The sequence below is a fragment of the Taeniopygia guttata genome, chromosome 2 (assembly GCF_048771995.1).
Source record: "Taeniopygia guttata chromosome 2, bTaeGut7.mat, whole genome shotgun sequence".
NCBI lineage: Eukaryota > Metazoa > Chordata > Aves > Passeriformes > Estrildidae > Taeniopygia > Taeniopygia guttata.
Window position 1 is genome coordinate 47,500,519 of NC_133026.1, and position 16,958 is coordinate 47,517,476.

Sequence of the window (16,958 nt, forward strand, 5' to 3'; positions counted from 1 at the left end):
AAGAGACTGACCCCCAGAGGGCTACTACACTCCTTCCATGGAGTTGTAGGGAGCAATGAGGTCTCACCTGAGCCTGCTTTTCTCCAGGCTAAATACCCCCAACAACCTCAGCTGCTCCTCATCAGCCTTGTGTTCCAGACCCTTCACCTGCTTTGTTACCCTTCTCTGGACAAATTCCAGCACCTCAGTGTATCTTTGTTACTGAGCACAGTACTCGAGGTATGGCCTCACCAGTGCTGAGTACAGGGGCACAATCACTGCGCTGGTCCTGCTGGCCACACTACTGCTGATCCAGGCCAGGATACCATTGGCCTTTTTGGCCATTTGGGCACACACTGTGGTTCAACTTCAGCTAGCTGTTGACCAGCAACCCCAGGATCTTTCCCTTTGAGCAGCTTTCCAGATACACTTCCCCAGGTTTGGATCATTGCTGGGGTTGCAGGACCCAGCACTTTGCCTTACTTAACCTCATACACTTGGCCTCAATTATCCTCCACACACTCCAAGTATCTCCTAGAATGTTTCCTCTCTGCTGTATCATATTTCCAGCTGACAGCTGGTAAGGTCAAAGTACCCTGTGAGAACAAGGCTTAGAGACCTTGATACCTCTCCCAGATGCTTGTGGAATATTTTGCCTGTTTCTTTATCCTTGTTGGGTGGCCTATAACAGACTCCCATCATGAAATCTACCTCACCGACCTTCTTCCTTGTCCTTACCCATAAACAGTCAATCCTATTGTCACCATTACCAAGCTCAGGGCAGTCAAAACACTCCCTAACATACAGGGCCACACCACTACCTCTACTTCCTTGCCTATCCCATATAAAGAATTTATAGCCTCCATTCCAACACCTTCACTTCTGCTAAAGCTGTCACTTGGAGTTTGCAGGGTTTCTGGGGAAGGGCAGGAGAGTTATTCCCTTTGAGGAAATAGCCAGAAGACCAAGTAAGAGAAGAGACTAATGAAAAGATGGACTATAATGGATGCATGCACTCACTTTCAATGGACTATCACACAAAAATACTCACAATAAACCCAAGTTTTTTATAGTCTCGAGTATACATAGATTTCCGTTTCTCCATACTGCCACTGCTGTTGTTAGGTTCAGATTCGGCATCAAATGCAATTCTTCTGAGTTCAAATATGATATCCCGCTGAGCCTATGTTAAAACAAGGTTAAAAAAATTGGTTAAAATGACTGATTTCTCACTTAATTAAACAATACCATAAAAAGCGTTTCAAAACACAGTATTCCTGCCCACTGCCCAAAGTTTTTGTCTAAATTCCCTACTTCATACTTGCAGAGACAGTCAACAAGAATGATTTCGTGGTTCCCACTTTTGAAAGTCCTCATATTTATGAGATTCACACATAGGTACTTAAGTGTTGACTTCCAGAAGCAGGACCTATGACAGCAAGGCCTCTGATTACACAGTTTTAACCACAGAAGCCAAGAGATCATACACATTTCAAATTAAGCTGGTACTTAAGCACCTTGCTGGACGAACACAAAATGACTCATCACTCTGCATTTGTTTTGGTAACTATCCATTTTTGTTACCACAGAAATAGGTAAGAGAGGAATTTCTGCAGATGAAAATGTCTCAAGATAGTGATAACCACCTTCCCAGAAATATTAACAACACTGTGGTAGTCACTCTCTATTGAGATATGCACTAATTGACTGCATGTATATTCCCAAGAGTCAAACTCTTCTATCTCAAACTTTGGAAGCATAAAATCTGACAGCATGATGTTACTTATATTTGTAACTATCTCACTCTTCCACCTTCTCTTCTCCAACTTATTAGCAAGTCTTAAGATAACTTCAGCTTAAAATCAGGTTCCTCCTTGTACAGGGCCTAAATGAAGGCCACAAAAATTAAAGAAACAAAACACATTATCCCTATGACACATGAACCCTATATTTAAATCTCTTTAATATCTTCGGGGAGTGTTACTTTTTGCACAATGAACAATATTAAAGTCAACCTCTGCACACAGTGAGCAATAAACAAATGAACTATTTTATAGGTTCCTAGTAACAAAACCAGGGTTTACTGTTACACAATTTAACATCAACTCTAGAATGCCAGATAGTTTTAATGCAAACATTTAATTTAGCTCTACAGAAGTACTTTTAGAAAGGACCATACATGTCTAGTGCTTCTGAGAGGGGCACAAAGGAAACAAATGCTGGACAGCTGCTCAGTTTCTGCTCAAGACAGAAAATTCAGTTCATGGAACTACATGCTAAGGCGAATTGCCTGGCCATTTTGTTGTACTTTTGCACAAGGAATGAAATAGTGCATCTTCTTACAACCAGAAAACATAACCCAACTTCACAGATGGAGGAAATGAATGACTTAGGTTCCTAGCAAGTGGTTTTTTTCCTCCATGAAGAGCTTTAGGTACATCAGTGAGGAGTTATTGTCATCCTGCTAAGACCAGATCATGCTAGATACTTACCTGATCTTGTGGATCCATTTTTGTCATCATTCTGTCTTCCAGAAGGTTAAAGGTAAGTACTTGCAGAACATATAGCTGGTGTGCCATTTCATTATTGATGGCCCTCTGCGCCCTGATAACATGCTGCAAAGAAAAAGAGACTGACTTTGGTGAATCACAAAATGGCAGTACGTGCAGTCAGGTGTTTTAATTCCTATGTATGTGCTTGCTATGCAGTAATGTTTGCTACTTATTTTAGAAATGAAAAAAAACCCAAACCCAAACAGCCAAAAGAACCTCAAACACACACCCACCTCCAACCCTGAAAATCAAACCAGGACTAGCACTACCGACTGAGATACTGTTTAAATAATTTAAGGAGAAAGGACTTTATACTAGCTAGGGTCTGTGCCTATACTGAGAAGTAGCATTAAAAAAAAACAGTGCTAAGAAGTCACTTCAAAAAAATAAAGATCTGCATTTTATTTATTTTTTTCTAAGATATTATATTAAGATAATATTTAAGAAAGTAGGTGTCTGAGCAGAAAAGTATTCGGGCTGCAAAGACAGCCAGAGAATAGCAGGGCTCAAGAGAGAGTCAGCATCACACCACAATCCTGCCTCTACTAGACAACTCCAATCTGTATGAGGAAGACTGCTTAGAAATACATTAGTATATGATGCCCTATATGTGCAGATTTATCCCATTCAGAAAGCAAACACAATATTAACGGACAATTTAAAAATCCCTGCTGTGCCAAAAACACCAAGCAGTTTTATATGGGAAACAGACCCAGGCCTCTAAACACAGCAAAGGACATAAGGAAAGAGTCATCAAGTGAGAGCTGGATATGTCAACAGATGTTGTACAGTTCCAGAGAATTAAATAATCTGTCTGCCAAAAGGCACTGGAGCATTTTATGACAATAAATAAACACCTAAGAATATTATCCTTATGATCTTTCCAAACTTCTTAAGAACTCACCCAGTGTAAAAACATGCCTTCTGAAATAAAATCTGGGGGTTTTATATGCATCAGTGAAATTATGATAGCAAATGAGAAAGTGTGACGGGTTGTTTGTTGTTCAGTTTGTTTTACACTCACTAGAGAGAAAGTTTTTCCCTCATTCCATTGAAGACGTAATCTACTCCAACATCAAAGGCAAAATCCCTGATTTTCTATGATAGCAGATGCAGGTCTTCAATATAATATACATTAACTGTTTCATTAGATTTAATTCATTCTTCTTGTGTGCAAGTCATGATGAATTTTGTCAGTCAAGACAGAATAATCAAAAGAATCATGAAGAATCCACAATTTCTGACTTAGAAAATAACCCTTTCAAAAAGCAGTTTTGAACCCATTCATCAACCATTCAAATCTTATCTTCTATATTACAAGGCTTCAAAACATATCAAAATACAAAGGCCGTTAAAATATATTAAGACAAGACTTATGAAAACCAAAAATGGAGTCACCTTTGCTCTCCCCTACTCGACAGTAACTTTGAAAACCATATACTTACAGTTAAGATGATGGAACGAAGCTGCTTTTGTGCCAAAATGTTTGCCATTTCCTGATTTAGTAAAAAAAAAAAAAAAAAAAAAAAATTAAAAATAGCCAGAAGCAGGTATTTTAATGCCATAGCTAGAAAAACACACTGGCCTAAAAGGTCTTACATTTCTACATTGTTACTTATAAATGAAAGGAAGTAGCATATCAGCATTATGACTGTATGTATTATTTGGGGGATCACAAAGTCAGAATACCATGAGAAGAGAGACCAAGATAGTACGTCACAAGCTGAGGGCTTTGGTGATCCATAACCCACAGTGAAAGACTTCAGAAGAGACCTCTGTGGGATCAAGAGAGTATTTACACGCTTCTTCAAGCACAGCTATCCCCCATAAACAATACAGATGGAAGCATGGACTGGAAGCCAGCCAGGACTTTAAAACAAGATGTCAAATTAAATGCTTGTTTACTTTGATATTTCAGTTGTTTTAAAATCAAGTGCTCTAACTTCCATTCAATAAATCAACCTACAACTTAGTAGTGTTTCATTATAACAAATGATAATTCTCCCCTGTATTTTAGTAGCAATGTTGGCATTGGTCCACTCTTTTGTTTTAAATTAACTTGTTTTTCTAGACCTGTCTGAAATCACTATCGAGGTGAATATGTTTTTCCTTTAATGCTTAAGCAGCTAATCCCAACTGTCCATGCTGCAAACCGTCCTACAATGCATAGGAGGGAATATTTTGCACTCACCAAGCATGAGTCTAATCTTAACCACACCTACAAGAGCATGCCTTATTTTTAAGTTCCATGAGCTTTTCCATTACTATAGAAATGTGTGTGTCTGTGTGTATTAGAGATATGCTTGCACATGCAGTGCATTCCTGCTGAACTTTGTGAGTGATGAAGACTAATGTAGAATAAATACTAGTCACTTTTATATATTAAAAAATCCCCCAGAAGACAGGAAAACTGAGAGTATAACATTAAACATACAAAGGATGAATGACCAAAACACACCTGAAACAGTGTAAATAAAGCAAGTGTTATGCAAGAACTTGCTCGGAAAAAGAAAATAACTCTCATTGTGAGATGGGAGGCAGAGATGTTGAACTCTTTTCTTTGTAGCAGGTAAAGGGTTCTGCAACAGAACATGGCAGTGATAAAGAAGGAGCAAGGGACCAAAGACAAGAGAAACTCAGCTTCAGGTTTCAAGCCTTTTCTGGCTGCACAGGTTTCAATTTCACATAACAGCAAAGGAGCAAACGAATGGATGATATAGATGGTTCCACCTCTCCCAGAAATGCGCAAGTGAGCTGTAGGGGGAGTGCCAGGCACATGATATACTTCAGTGTTGCTTGGAACAGACTGTTTGGATTTTTGTCAAACTATGTATCCACTGCCAAAAGATTAACAGGTACAGAATATAAGATGGTATTTCTGCATTCAATGCAAAGAAAATGATAAAAACCAAACTATTCTAATTACATTTTAGAAGATTATCAAATTGTTATTTCTTTCTTATAGCTATCATTTTAAAAGCTGTTATCGAGATACTAGGTTGTCATTGAACTAAAATTGATTGAAGCAACAAGCATTAAAAAACCTATTATTGCGACAAAATTAACTTTGTTTTCAAAAAGGCTATATTAGCAGCTAATAAGCTGCCTCTTCTAATATAAGTACTGTCCTAGCTGATGAGAAAAGGAATTATCTGACCAAGTTTGCCATCTCATTTCCCATAGCAACATCTCTGCAAAAAATGCAGACAAATGAGAAGGAAGTGTTTCAAACATTCACAGTATCATTCCAATGCTCAAGCTCTCAGCTCTTTCCCAATAGACTTCTTTTTTTTTTTTTTTTATTAATAACCTAGGTTTCTCTAGATGATTTGGTCCTTGACAGGGGCAGAAGAAGCAGAGCAAGCAAAGCAACCAGGGAGTCCTCATTAAAAAGAAAAATCTTGGACTTCTTGGGTTTTACATTACAGAAACAGAGAGACAGAAAAAAAAAAGTGAGGGGAAAAAATTCAGACAGCAGTGCCAATTTAAATCCCTTCCTTAATTGCAGAGCAGCCATCCACATCATGCCTGTAAGCCAGCAGCAGAGAGGGTGCCAAAGTTCCCAGAGTCATATGAGTTTTGTTGCAGCTTCTCACTTCTAACCATATTAAGTAATGAGTGCTGAACATTAACTTTTGAGTGCCCATCACCAGATAATTGCATGAGACTACATCACCTCAGTTCATTGTCTTAGAAAGACAGAGTTCAGTAAGTGCCATCTGTTAATGCTATTTGGAAGGCAATGGACACCTACCTTCTCTATTGTATGGTTTACTAATTAACCACAAGACAGACATAAAGAGAAACCTAACACATTCTGACTGCAGGTTCTGGGTTATTAAAGGCTGAGGAAAAATTTCTGCAAGTGTCAGAGCTATTACCCTTCAAAGCCAAAGCAGATCATTATCTCCTGATGATCATAAACTCAGTGACTAAGAGTTCTGTGTCATAGCAGCAGGTACCACAGGTGAAGTCTGTCTGGCTCACTGTCAGCCTCACTAGGTGGTTACACTGTTGGCAAGATACAGTTTTGCTTGCTGGCAATACACTGTGGTACTGTCTGTCATTCAAGGAACACAAGCCCACTGATTAATACTTTTCACAGAAACACAGCAGCAACTATTCACAAATGCAAAACCCAAAATATTTTGGTTTCTTACAAGAATATATTATAAATTTATGCCGAGATTGAAAGAAAATATTTTATTTTAATTTTTAGTTATTATGTGACTAGTTATAGAAGACTGTATTGGAGGAAGAAGGAAAAAAAGAGAGGGTGAGGGGTGGAAGAGCTTTTTTTTCCTAATTAAATCATGGTTACTCTTTTCCCTGTTTTCAGTGTTAAAAATATTTTTAAGAACAAGAAACAAAACCCAATACCAACCAAACCCCCCTGAAAAACCCTCATTAGGGCTTTGGTGTTTGTTTAAACAGTCACCAGTATTTAAAAATGTAAATAAATCTAAGGAAAGTCCTGTCAGAACTGATCAGCAAGTCTCAGTGAACTTGTTCTGGACAGTAACAGTATGTCACTACAAGAATTATCATCACTGTTCCCGGTGACAGAAATGTTAAATAAATAAATGCCTAAATCTGTTTTGACACAGGCTAGTAACTTCATAAACATGGATAAAACTTCACTATTTCATAACACTTCACATTCCATCCCCACTTAACATCAAGTAGCAATCTTGAAATATTTCTTGATATCTGGCACTAAAATAGCACACTATAAAAGTCATGAAATGCTTACACAGCAAGATATTTTTGTTTTCAAAAAAAAACAAACCTTTTAATAAAAAATCTGGGGGAAAAACATGGTACCAAAACATAGCCTGAGTTTACAAGCTGTGCTGGCAAAGAGTTCAGTACAATAAATACTACAGTCAGCCACAGTCAATATGGTTCACATGAGGTCACAGGGAACTACAAAAGCATGGAAGAATGCTTAATCCCTCCTAATACTGGTGCAAGATGGAGGTAGTTCCATTAAAATGAATTATATCCCAGCAAGAAAAAACAGAACTAGTTTCCGTTTGAATTAACTGCAGGAAAAGTGTGATGAGACAACTTCAGGTATGAATATGAAACACTTTTTCTCCTACAAATGCACAGGTATACAACCCCCATCAACTTACCTGCCTCTTATCATCTGGTGCTTTAAGGAAGAGTGCATTTATTACTGCAATGGTGTACGTCTGGATTTCTTGGTCTGTCCTGTTTGGAACAATGTTGTAAACATGAGAGAAGAATACAAATGCATATGAGCTGCAGAAATTGATCTTCCAGCTGCATTTCTGCAGGTAGAAGTGGAGGAGCTGCTTGCTCTTCATGTTAACCATGTAAGTTAGGTAACCAAGGCTGGTCATGACCAGGCTTTCTTCATTACTGAGAGAGAGATGATGTCCCAAAGGGAGACTCAGAATTCAGAAAAGGTAGAATGAACTACTCCCTGAACTGCCATTGACCCTCCACTGATAGCAAGAGTCTGATAACCAGTTTCTGTCAGGTGCACAACAGCTGGAGATAGGAAGAGGAATCTTCCCTAAAGACTTCTGGAAATGAACCTGCTGGTATTAAAGCTTTTCAGGTGCATTGAAAATGTCCCAGGTGGGAGACTAGCATAACTATGCACAGTATGTTACTCTATGCTACAACAGGCAGCTTCCATCCATTTACGCACTTCACATCACTATTTAGAAAAAAGCCCTTCCCTTTTCAAATATACATTCAGCAGAAGTTGAGCAACTTTTGTCTTCCACACTTCCCAGAGTCTGGCAACCAAGACAACCCCATATGTATGCTAATTAAGTATTTCATTACCACAGGGTGCTCTTCTCTCCATTTCCCACTTCCAAATACATAGGTAGCTTATAGAAAAACAAACAAACAAACAAAAATAAAACATCCCCTAAAACCTAATGACCAGGCAACTCCAGAAAGATTGCTAACCATTATGCAGTCACTTGTAGTGGAGGCAGGAATCATAAAGGAGGTTGCTGGTGTTTATGCTACTGGCTTTTCTCCAAATTTTCGGGGGAAAAAAATATGTACCATATCAAGCAGTAGTCAAACACTCACCCCTGCAGATGTGGGATTAGCTGCCCAATTGTGATCTCCTGTGCTACCTTCTGGTACAGGTCATGGCTGTTGAGCACCATTGATTCCAGGATTGCCAGCGACCGTTGCAAGATAGAGATGTCCGAGGCAAATTTGTTCACATAGCTTGCTATCTACAAATACAATCATTAAGAGAATTTGCATCTTGTCACGAAAACAGTGAAAGGTAAGAAAGAAAACCATCAGTGTGGTTCAGAAAGACATTAGGATAAAAGGTAGTCTTGTCCACATTCCAGTTATAAGTGAATACCTGAAAATAATCAACCAGGCACAGCATATACCATCAAAGAGTACAGTAGCACAGGTTCTACAGCTGGCTCAAGTCACCAAAGGTTATGGTCAATATTCACATGACTAAAATATATGTTTCATCATTACACTACAAACATGATAGCTTAGTATTAAAAAATTAAGCAATTCTAATTTTTGTGTAGAAAACTTTGGAAAAAACAAGGAAACAAGTTCTCATTTTCTCCAGAAAAAAACTGGTATCAGCTAAAAATATCTAGGCTTAAGGCAAATGTTTCAAAAGAGAAACTTATAATCTAGCTTTCTGGCAAAACACAATCTAGAAAAACATGCGTTTTTCTTCTGTTTGCTGTTACCAATAATTCTGAAAGCTCTTTCCAGGTTCCCAATTAAAACTCTGTTGATGATCAGGAAAACTGGTTCCATAACTGTCTAGAGTTGAGCTCTTTGTTAATAACCTTCCCTTTCACTACAAGCTACCACAAGCAAATGGCACATTAATTAAAACCAAGTTTGACCTCTGCTATTTTGCAGTGTGGCAATGACAAGCAGCACACCCATCTGCAGAGTTAACACAGCTGTGCAGTACGATGTGGCAACATGTGCTCTCCAGCATGCTGCCCAGCCCATGCACCCTGCTTCCTGGGAAGAAACCTGCCTTCTGCTGATGCAGAGAGCGAGAACTGCAGGGGTTGTCTTCAAATACACCAACACAGACAAAATGAAAGGCACCAAGAAAGCACAGACAGAAATGTAGTGTGAACACAGTTACGTGCTCTCTACAGCCAAGTAACAGACTACAGTGGCCCTGTCTCAAGTCTGATATGTTCCTTCCAGAAAATTTCACACATCTCTTCAGTATTCCTGCTACAAGCCACTACTGTAGTCATAGACTGTTTCTAATTCTGGATGCTTGCTGAGACCTAAGAATTGTTTCCCTTTAGGAGGAAGAAAGGCCAGTCCTATGCTTGAAAAAGATGTCCAGCTGCCTATAAAAATCACATTAAAAATGTTGACACATGGACAACGGCATAGTTTTGCACTTGTGACATTATAAATAGTACTGAAGGAGAAAACACCCAACTTTGGCTGGAGACAAGAAAGAAAGAGGGACAGATTTCCTTTTTCTAATCTATTACAGCACTTTTCTTTTTGCTGTTTGCTATGCTAGTTGGTTTGCATTACCACAGCAGGAACATCCTACACCAAACAAAATTCAATTCAGTGAATATACATTTACTTTACTTTCTGTAAATAACCAAGCCATGAATGCATAGAAAACAGGAGGAGAGAGGCAATTCAATTAGCCTTTTTCTGTTTTGGACTCTCAGTATCTTCTCCCAATAAGTCCTGAGCCAAATAATATTTACAATAGTATACAAAGCACAATGTGCTTTTTAGAGCAACAATCTGCATGTCAGAAGCACTGTGCTACCCCACATCTGTTAATGGTAATCCAGATGTGTTTTGATGCACTGCAACCAGAACTGCCAGATCTCCCCACAAGGCCCACGACAGGGGCAGTGTATGCACACAGCAACTCTGCACTGCTCACACATTAAACCAAGTGCCCCCTGGATGCCTCAGTTTTCAGACATCCATGGATTCCTTGTGCAGCAGGAAAACCATGTGTCCAGACTTTGTTCCAGATTGCCAGATTTTTGTCACCTCTTTAGAAGCCTAACATTTATGAATTATTCTTGGTGCAGCAGCTCCTTCAGGTGGCAATTCACTGGGATATAATATTTTCATATCAGGAACCTGCAGAAGTGTAGCACTATAGATAACTGGAACCTCTGCCTAGGAAAGGCTGCCTCAGTCTCATTTATTCTCCTGACCTTGGACCATAACATCTTTTAATCATAAACACAAACACAAGGTATAAAGCTGTCTTGTGTGTTTAAAAAGACATATCACACTGAACATAGATGCAAAACATATGCTGGGTAACTTGCATGTCAAGCTGTGTGTATTCATACCCACCTTGCTGAAGCATGAAGTCTGGCCAGAAATAATAGGCTTGTCTACCTTGAAAAATAAGTCATGCAAGTTCCAGGGAGAATAAAACTGTGTTAAAAAAAATTCTATTCCCACATTTGAAGTTCTGGTGGGAAAAAAAAGTGGTCCTTCTTTAGAAGAGACAGGAATCAACAGTAGTTCAAATTTGTGTTATTTGCTGTTTCTGTTTATTAAGCACCACACAGAGAGAGGGCTTTTAACATCCAAAAATAATCCTGCATTCATTTATCAAACTTTCTGATGATTAAAATAATGCAAGCTCAGCAAAATACTACATCTTTTCCAGAAAGAAGCAACCTGATCGCTTTGCACTGCCACGTGAAAACCTGTCACATGGGTGTTCCTTATTAAGAATAAAATTATTTCTTCAGTAAAATACCTGTAACCTTAAAATCTGCATAATCCTCTTGGGACATAAAAGAGTCTGGGTGCTTAACTTCCTATCAATTTCAAGGGAAATTAGGAATCAGACCATGAATTTACACATTCACGCTCTTTTGAAATAGGAGCTAAATATGTAAACTGAGAGTAGATGAAAAACCTATAGCAAACTAAACTACATCATTTGAGTTCTCCTCCTGGTTCAGCATCACTTAAAGCACAAGAGAGAATTCAAAAGTTAAACAAAAAGTTGTTATATACTATTAATATTTATTATTATTACTATTTAAAAGCTGCACCAGGAAAAGAACACATAGGGGAAAAACAGTGAAAGAAACAGATCTGATTTTCATTATGCACATTCATTAGTTATTTGCCTGCAGTATCCTGTTGTCAGAAATGTACAGAAAAATCTGTCCAAGTTGTGGTCTCTGTTAAAATTTAATGCATAGTAAAATTTTAAAGGGTGCATATAATTTTAAAGTAAGGAACTAGAGCTGCACTTGACTACAGAAAAAGGAACTAGAGCTGCACTTGACTACTGACAGTTGTGGCACACAGGAAATACTTCTCTGGCTGTCACCCTGTTTTCTACACAATATATTTTAGAAGGTGAACAATTTGTCAACATTAAGGCTCTGCATCATACACTTATGAAACAGCAATTATGTAAGTAATTTTAAAATATTTTTTTTAAATATCTCAAACAGTGCTACAAACTTTATTAATCCTCTTGTAGGAACTAAAGATGGAAGTATTAAATTTGTGTAGTGCATTTTTGTCATGGTTTAGAAATGGTATTTCCCAGTTTAGTGCTCCCATTGAACACCCCAAACAATGTGTCACTCACTCACTCCCCTGTGGCAGGCCTGAGGAGAATTGGAGGCACTAAAGTTAAACATCATGGGTTGAGATAAGAATAATTTACTGGAAACAGCAATGAAGCAAGAAAAAGAACAGTAATAGCAACGCCATCAATAACAGAGGGCATGAGACAGATGAACGATTTACAAGCAAATGCTTACAGCATGGAAACTGGGAATATCTGAATCACTGCCATGCTACCCCCACCCAGAAGGAACCCTTCCCCTGTCCCCAGAAAATGATGTGAGGTGGTATAGAACAACATCCGAGTCCTAGCCATGCCCACTCCTCTACACTGCAAAAATTAACTCTGTCCTGGCCAGACCAGGACAATTTTGATAACCAAAAATCGTGACTTTTTCTAAGAACTAGGAGTCCAAATCCTTTAGGCAACTAGGAAATCTGGAAATGAACTATATATCATCATACGCAAGAAAAAGGTCTTGCGAGAACTTTGCGTATCATAAGGAAGTTTTTCCAATGATGCTATTTTCCCTTAAAATAATGAACAAAGTTCTCCTTGAAAGCATCAATCTTACTTGCTGCAGTTGGAATAGCAGTCTTTAGGTACCCAAAGGGTGGGAGAGCACCTGCATCCAATACCAAGCACTTATTCATTAGAAGGAGTCAGGGGCTCCCCTTGAGGTCTCCTTCACCTTCTACATTTTAAAGTTAAAACCTACTCCAGAAAAAATTCAGACTAATTCAGCCCCATTCAAGTTTAGCTTTCATTTAACATGAAAGCTTCAAAAGGCAGAAGCACTTGATTGCAAGATTCCCCACAGCAGAAACTTATCAGCTCCCTTATCCATCCTGTCAGTCACTTGAGCAGGCCCATCGAGTACCTCAAGTGGCCTGTCAAAAGCCAGCATCAGACAAGTGAGGATGAAGCTGCAGATTGTAGCCACAGAGATGAGACATGGTCCAAAGGTGCTCTGCTAGGTTTGTCCCATGCCCACACTGCACCACTGAGGGCTCTGCCTTTCTGGCTTCCAACCGCATGCAGGTCAGAACACGCCTAAGCCTCTTTCCTTATTCTCTGTCCTCTGTTTCTCTTCTAACTCTCTGTGATCTAATGAGAAATTCGAACAGAGAGAAATGAGAGAGATGAAAAACCTTGCCCCAGGAAGAGAAGAAGAAAACCTCTGCTTCCCAGAGATGGATGAAGAGAACTTTTGCTTTCATGCTAGAACAGCTCATCCTTAAAATAGCACCCCATAAGTTAATATGGCCCAGGAAAGCAGCTGTGGGAAAGCTGCAAAACATGGGAGGGATATTCACACTGTGAACAGATTTCCCTTTCCCAGGTGGCTGATTCACTGTGACACTGAATCCACAAGAGAACTGTTTCTTGTGGAGAAGTCTCCATAGCATAGCAAGAGAGACTCCTCTCCCTAAGAGAACTGAAGAAGACTATTCTAGAGGTGGTAAACTGACTGAAAGCGCCAGGTTTTGTCTCTTTACGTTGTTAGTGGGGAAAAAAAACAGGGTGTGAGGGGATAAGTATTCTGAAGGTTTTATTCTGATTCTTATTCTTCTTTCTTTCAGTTATGTTAATAAAGTTTTCTTTATACTCTTTTAAAGTTTTGATCCTGCTTTGCTCTCCTCCTAATTCTTATCCCACAGCAGAAAATGAATAAATATTTCTAGTAGGTGCACTGGCATTTGGCCAGCATTAGACCCACCACACTCTCCTATCATTCTCCTTGGTCCCTTTTTTGCTCAACAGTTTCACTTCCAGTTTTACCTGCCAGTTTTGGTTTATATAGGTACTTTGTGAAAATGCTTTTGTTTGTGTCTTTGGTTTTGTTTTTGGTTTTTTTTTAATTGGGTCATTATCCAGGGAAAACCTGTAAAAGGGCCTGACAGAAGAGATGAGCCATTAACAAGGGGAACACAACAATTTCTTCTATTGTTTATTATTGTTACAATAAAATTCACAGGGCAAAAGTCGGAAAAAGACATTTGTTTTCAGCCAGTAACAAAGTAAATGCTCTAAACTAACTTTAGCAAGTTTCTTCACATGCTCCACAGTAGGCTCCCCTAGAAAGTAAGGCATTCTGGACTTTGTGTCTCCTGCAGTCAGTTAAAATCAATTGAAGAATTTCCTTTGCCATTAAAAGATAACAACAATTGTCATCACAACCTACCTGGACTGTGAGATTGGAAAAAAAAATTTAAAAACCAGACCAAAACTCAGATCAGCTACACTATTTTTTTATTATGACCAAAACTGAGGTTTGGTATCTAAAGTATCTAATTATTTTTTTCAGAGTTGATCTTTCTTTCAATTTTGGCAACAAAAGTAAATTTCTGCTTTACTTTGATGGTAGCAATTTTCTAATGAAATTTGAAGTCCTTGCTCTGACACACTCTGCTAAAATGAAGGTTTTTCTGCCACAGATTATAGTCATTTAACTACTGCTTCTGATATTATTTTACTGAAGTAACTGATACCTTTTGAACCTGTACAAATATACTTTAAAATGTGATAAATTCATTCAGGTTTGAAAATTCTTTGCAAAAAATAATTATGTAGTTTTGGGGTTTTTCTTCTCCAGTAAATGAGAAATGTTGAATCAGTAACAAATTTTTTTTCTGAAGTCTTGTAAATCTCTGTACCTAAAGAGTACTACTATGTTTCTGCTGCTTTTGTGCATCTCTGACATGTAAGTAAAGGATATGTTGCAAATCATGAACAGATCTGTTTCAAAACCACATACCTCAACTGGAAGATTCAGAAGGGCAAAGTTCATCTTGATTAACTCAGATATCATCCTAATTTCAAATTGTAAACTAACTCATTTCTCTTATTCCAATACCCCAGAGGAAACATTTCAGTGCTGGTTTGTTTTTTTTTCCTAGAAATATGACATTGCTCATTTTAGTTTACATTACATCAACATATTAATATTTTGCTTTAACTGTATTTTATCTGCACTGGGAGGTCACAATGTAATTGAATAAGCAATTTCTCATGTAACAAGCCTATTACTGTTGATCCCAATTCACTCCAACTGATTTCCACAGAAGTTGAACCAGATCCTGCAGTACAAATATTCATAGTTTGAGACAGCACTCTAATCCCACTTTCATGTACCTTTTTTGAGCAATGACCTAAATAATGTACCTGGGAAAAAAACAAAGGAGGGAAAAGAAACAAACCCAAATCACAACTCACCTCAAATATTTAAACTGGTATAGAACAGATAGCATTGATTACAAATTTACCTTTTTAATGAATGCCACAGAGAATGTATCCCACGATACAATCCCATGATCCATCAGCTCAACAAATGCAGTCAGTGTAAAGGACAACATATCTCCAAAGCTGCAAGAGACAGGAGTCGTGACAACATTTACCAGTAATGCAGCAGGGCAAGGACCAAGGGAATAAAGCAGCAGGAAGCTTTCAGAAAGGCAGGAAAATGAAGCCAATTATGGACTAAGAGGCAGCAGAAGAGCAAGAGAGGCTGCGCTATAGGTAGTCTCCAAAACAATTTAGCATGGATAACAAGAACAGGCTACTGGAGGAAAGCAGTTGTAAGAGAAGTAATCCCCAGGAGAACACTGCATGCAATGCTCAAAAAGAAATCAGTCAGTTCAGTTTAAACTTCTCTCATAAATTTAGATTTAGATCTAACAGAGGAAAGAAGTTCACTTTTTCCTTAGCACTTATCAAATTCTCCTAATTGAAGGTCACGTAGAGGTGTCATGTTTGTCATGTTTTGGTACCTCTGCATCAAGCAAATTGGTGGGAAGTTAGAGGATTGTTTACTCCTTCTCTTACAATGAAGTAAATATATTTTAAAAATGCAGCAGAAAAGACTATATATCTTGAGCAGCAATTTTCTAACAGTTAATGCCTTGATTTCTTTCTTTAAACCTGGAGATGCATCTCTTTTACTTTATCTATGAGCACCAAATTACAAAGTGTGCAGTTCAAATTATTTAGGTTTTGCAGGCCACTACCCTGCATTTTACACCTGTAAAATTGAAAGTCAACACATCTTTGTATGAACTCAAGTAAATTCAAAATGAGTTTAAACTCATTAGGGATAATATGGCTAGATGCACAGGAATTCTTCATATTAAACCACAACTTTTAAAGACTGGCTTAATTTCTATACACAGTCAGCAGCCACAAGGATTTCAGTGAAACCCTTCCATGAAGGAACTACTCAGTACAAACAGCAGTGCAGAGATCCTGAAAGGGTGTTACCTTTCAGGGCATGTCAAAATGCCTGAACATACTCTGCCAGTGAGCCATTAAAAAGAAAAAATTGTATACAATCAAACAGCATGAATAGTCCCAGTGATTTTAATACAACAGCTTATACCTAATAAAAATATAGAATAAAAAAAAATCCTCTGTCAGACTGGAACTGCAAAAGTTAGGATGCTGAAAATCTGAGACCAATAGTACAGCCCTAGTTAATCAATGTAATGAATTGGTGTTCCTTGATCTGTGGTTTATCCTACTGTTCTGCATGAACCCAACCAAAAAAAGCGAACATCCACTCAATGGAAGGCATTTACAGCAGTACAGAGGAATAAGGCAGACAAATCTGCTTCAATACAGCAACTCCACTAGCTGGACTTGGTTTAATCTGCCATTTAGGGATACCTGATGGCAAGATGCAGCCTTTCATGGCCACTTCATCTAAGAAAGGACATTTTGCCAGACCTCCTGAGATTCCCTACACCGAAAATACCCTTGCCATTCCTGACATTTTGTGAGCAAAACCCAAAAAAACACCAGAACACCTTTCCCTTCAGTAAATAGAGGTATGC

The 16,958-nt window shown here is 38.3% G+C and overlaps 1 protein-coding gene across 7 annotated transcripts in view; it reads right to left on the reverse strand.

Moving 5' to 3' along the window:
* ELMO1 (engulfment and cell motility 1) overlaps positions 1-16,958 on the reverse strand; it is a 301,680-nt gene that overhangs the window by 181,135 nt on the left and 103,587 nt on the right. For all 7 annotated transcript variants that reach the window (XM_072925847.1, XM_072925846.1, XM_030265190.4 and 4 more), the window contains 6 exons: positions 15,396-15,495; positions 8,613-8,764; positions 7,670-7,748; positions 3,977-4,027; positions 2,472-2,594; positions 1,031-1,162 (listed from right to left, as the gene is read on the reverse strand). In XM_072925847.1, coding sequence (XP_072781948.1) covers positions 1,031-1,162; positions 2,472-2,594; positions 3,977-4,027; positions 7,670-7,748; positions 8,613-8,764; positions 15,396-15,495 — 637 coding nt within the window. The remainder of the gene's footprint in view (positions 1-1,030; positions 1,163-2,471; positions 2,595-3,976; positions 4,028-7,669; positions 7,749-8,612; positions 8,765-15,395; positions 15,496-16,958) is intronic.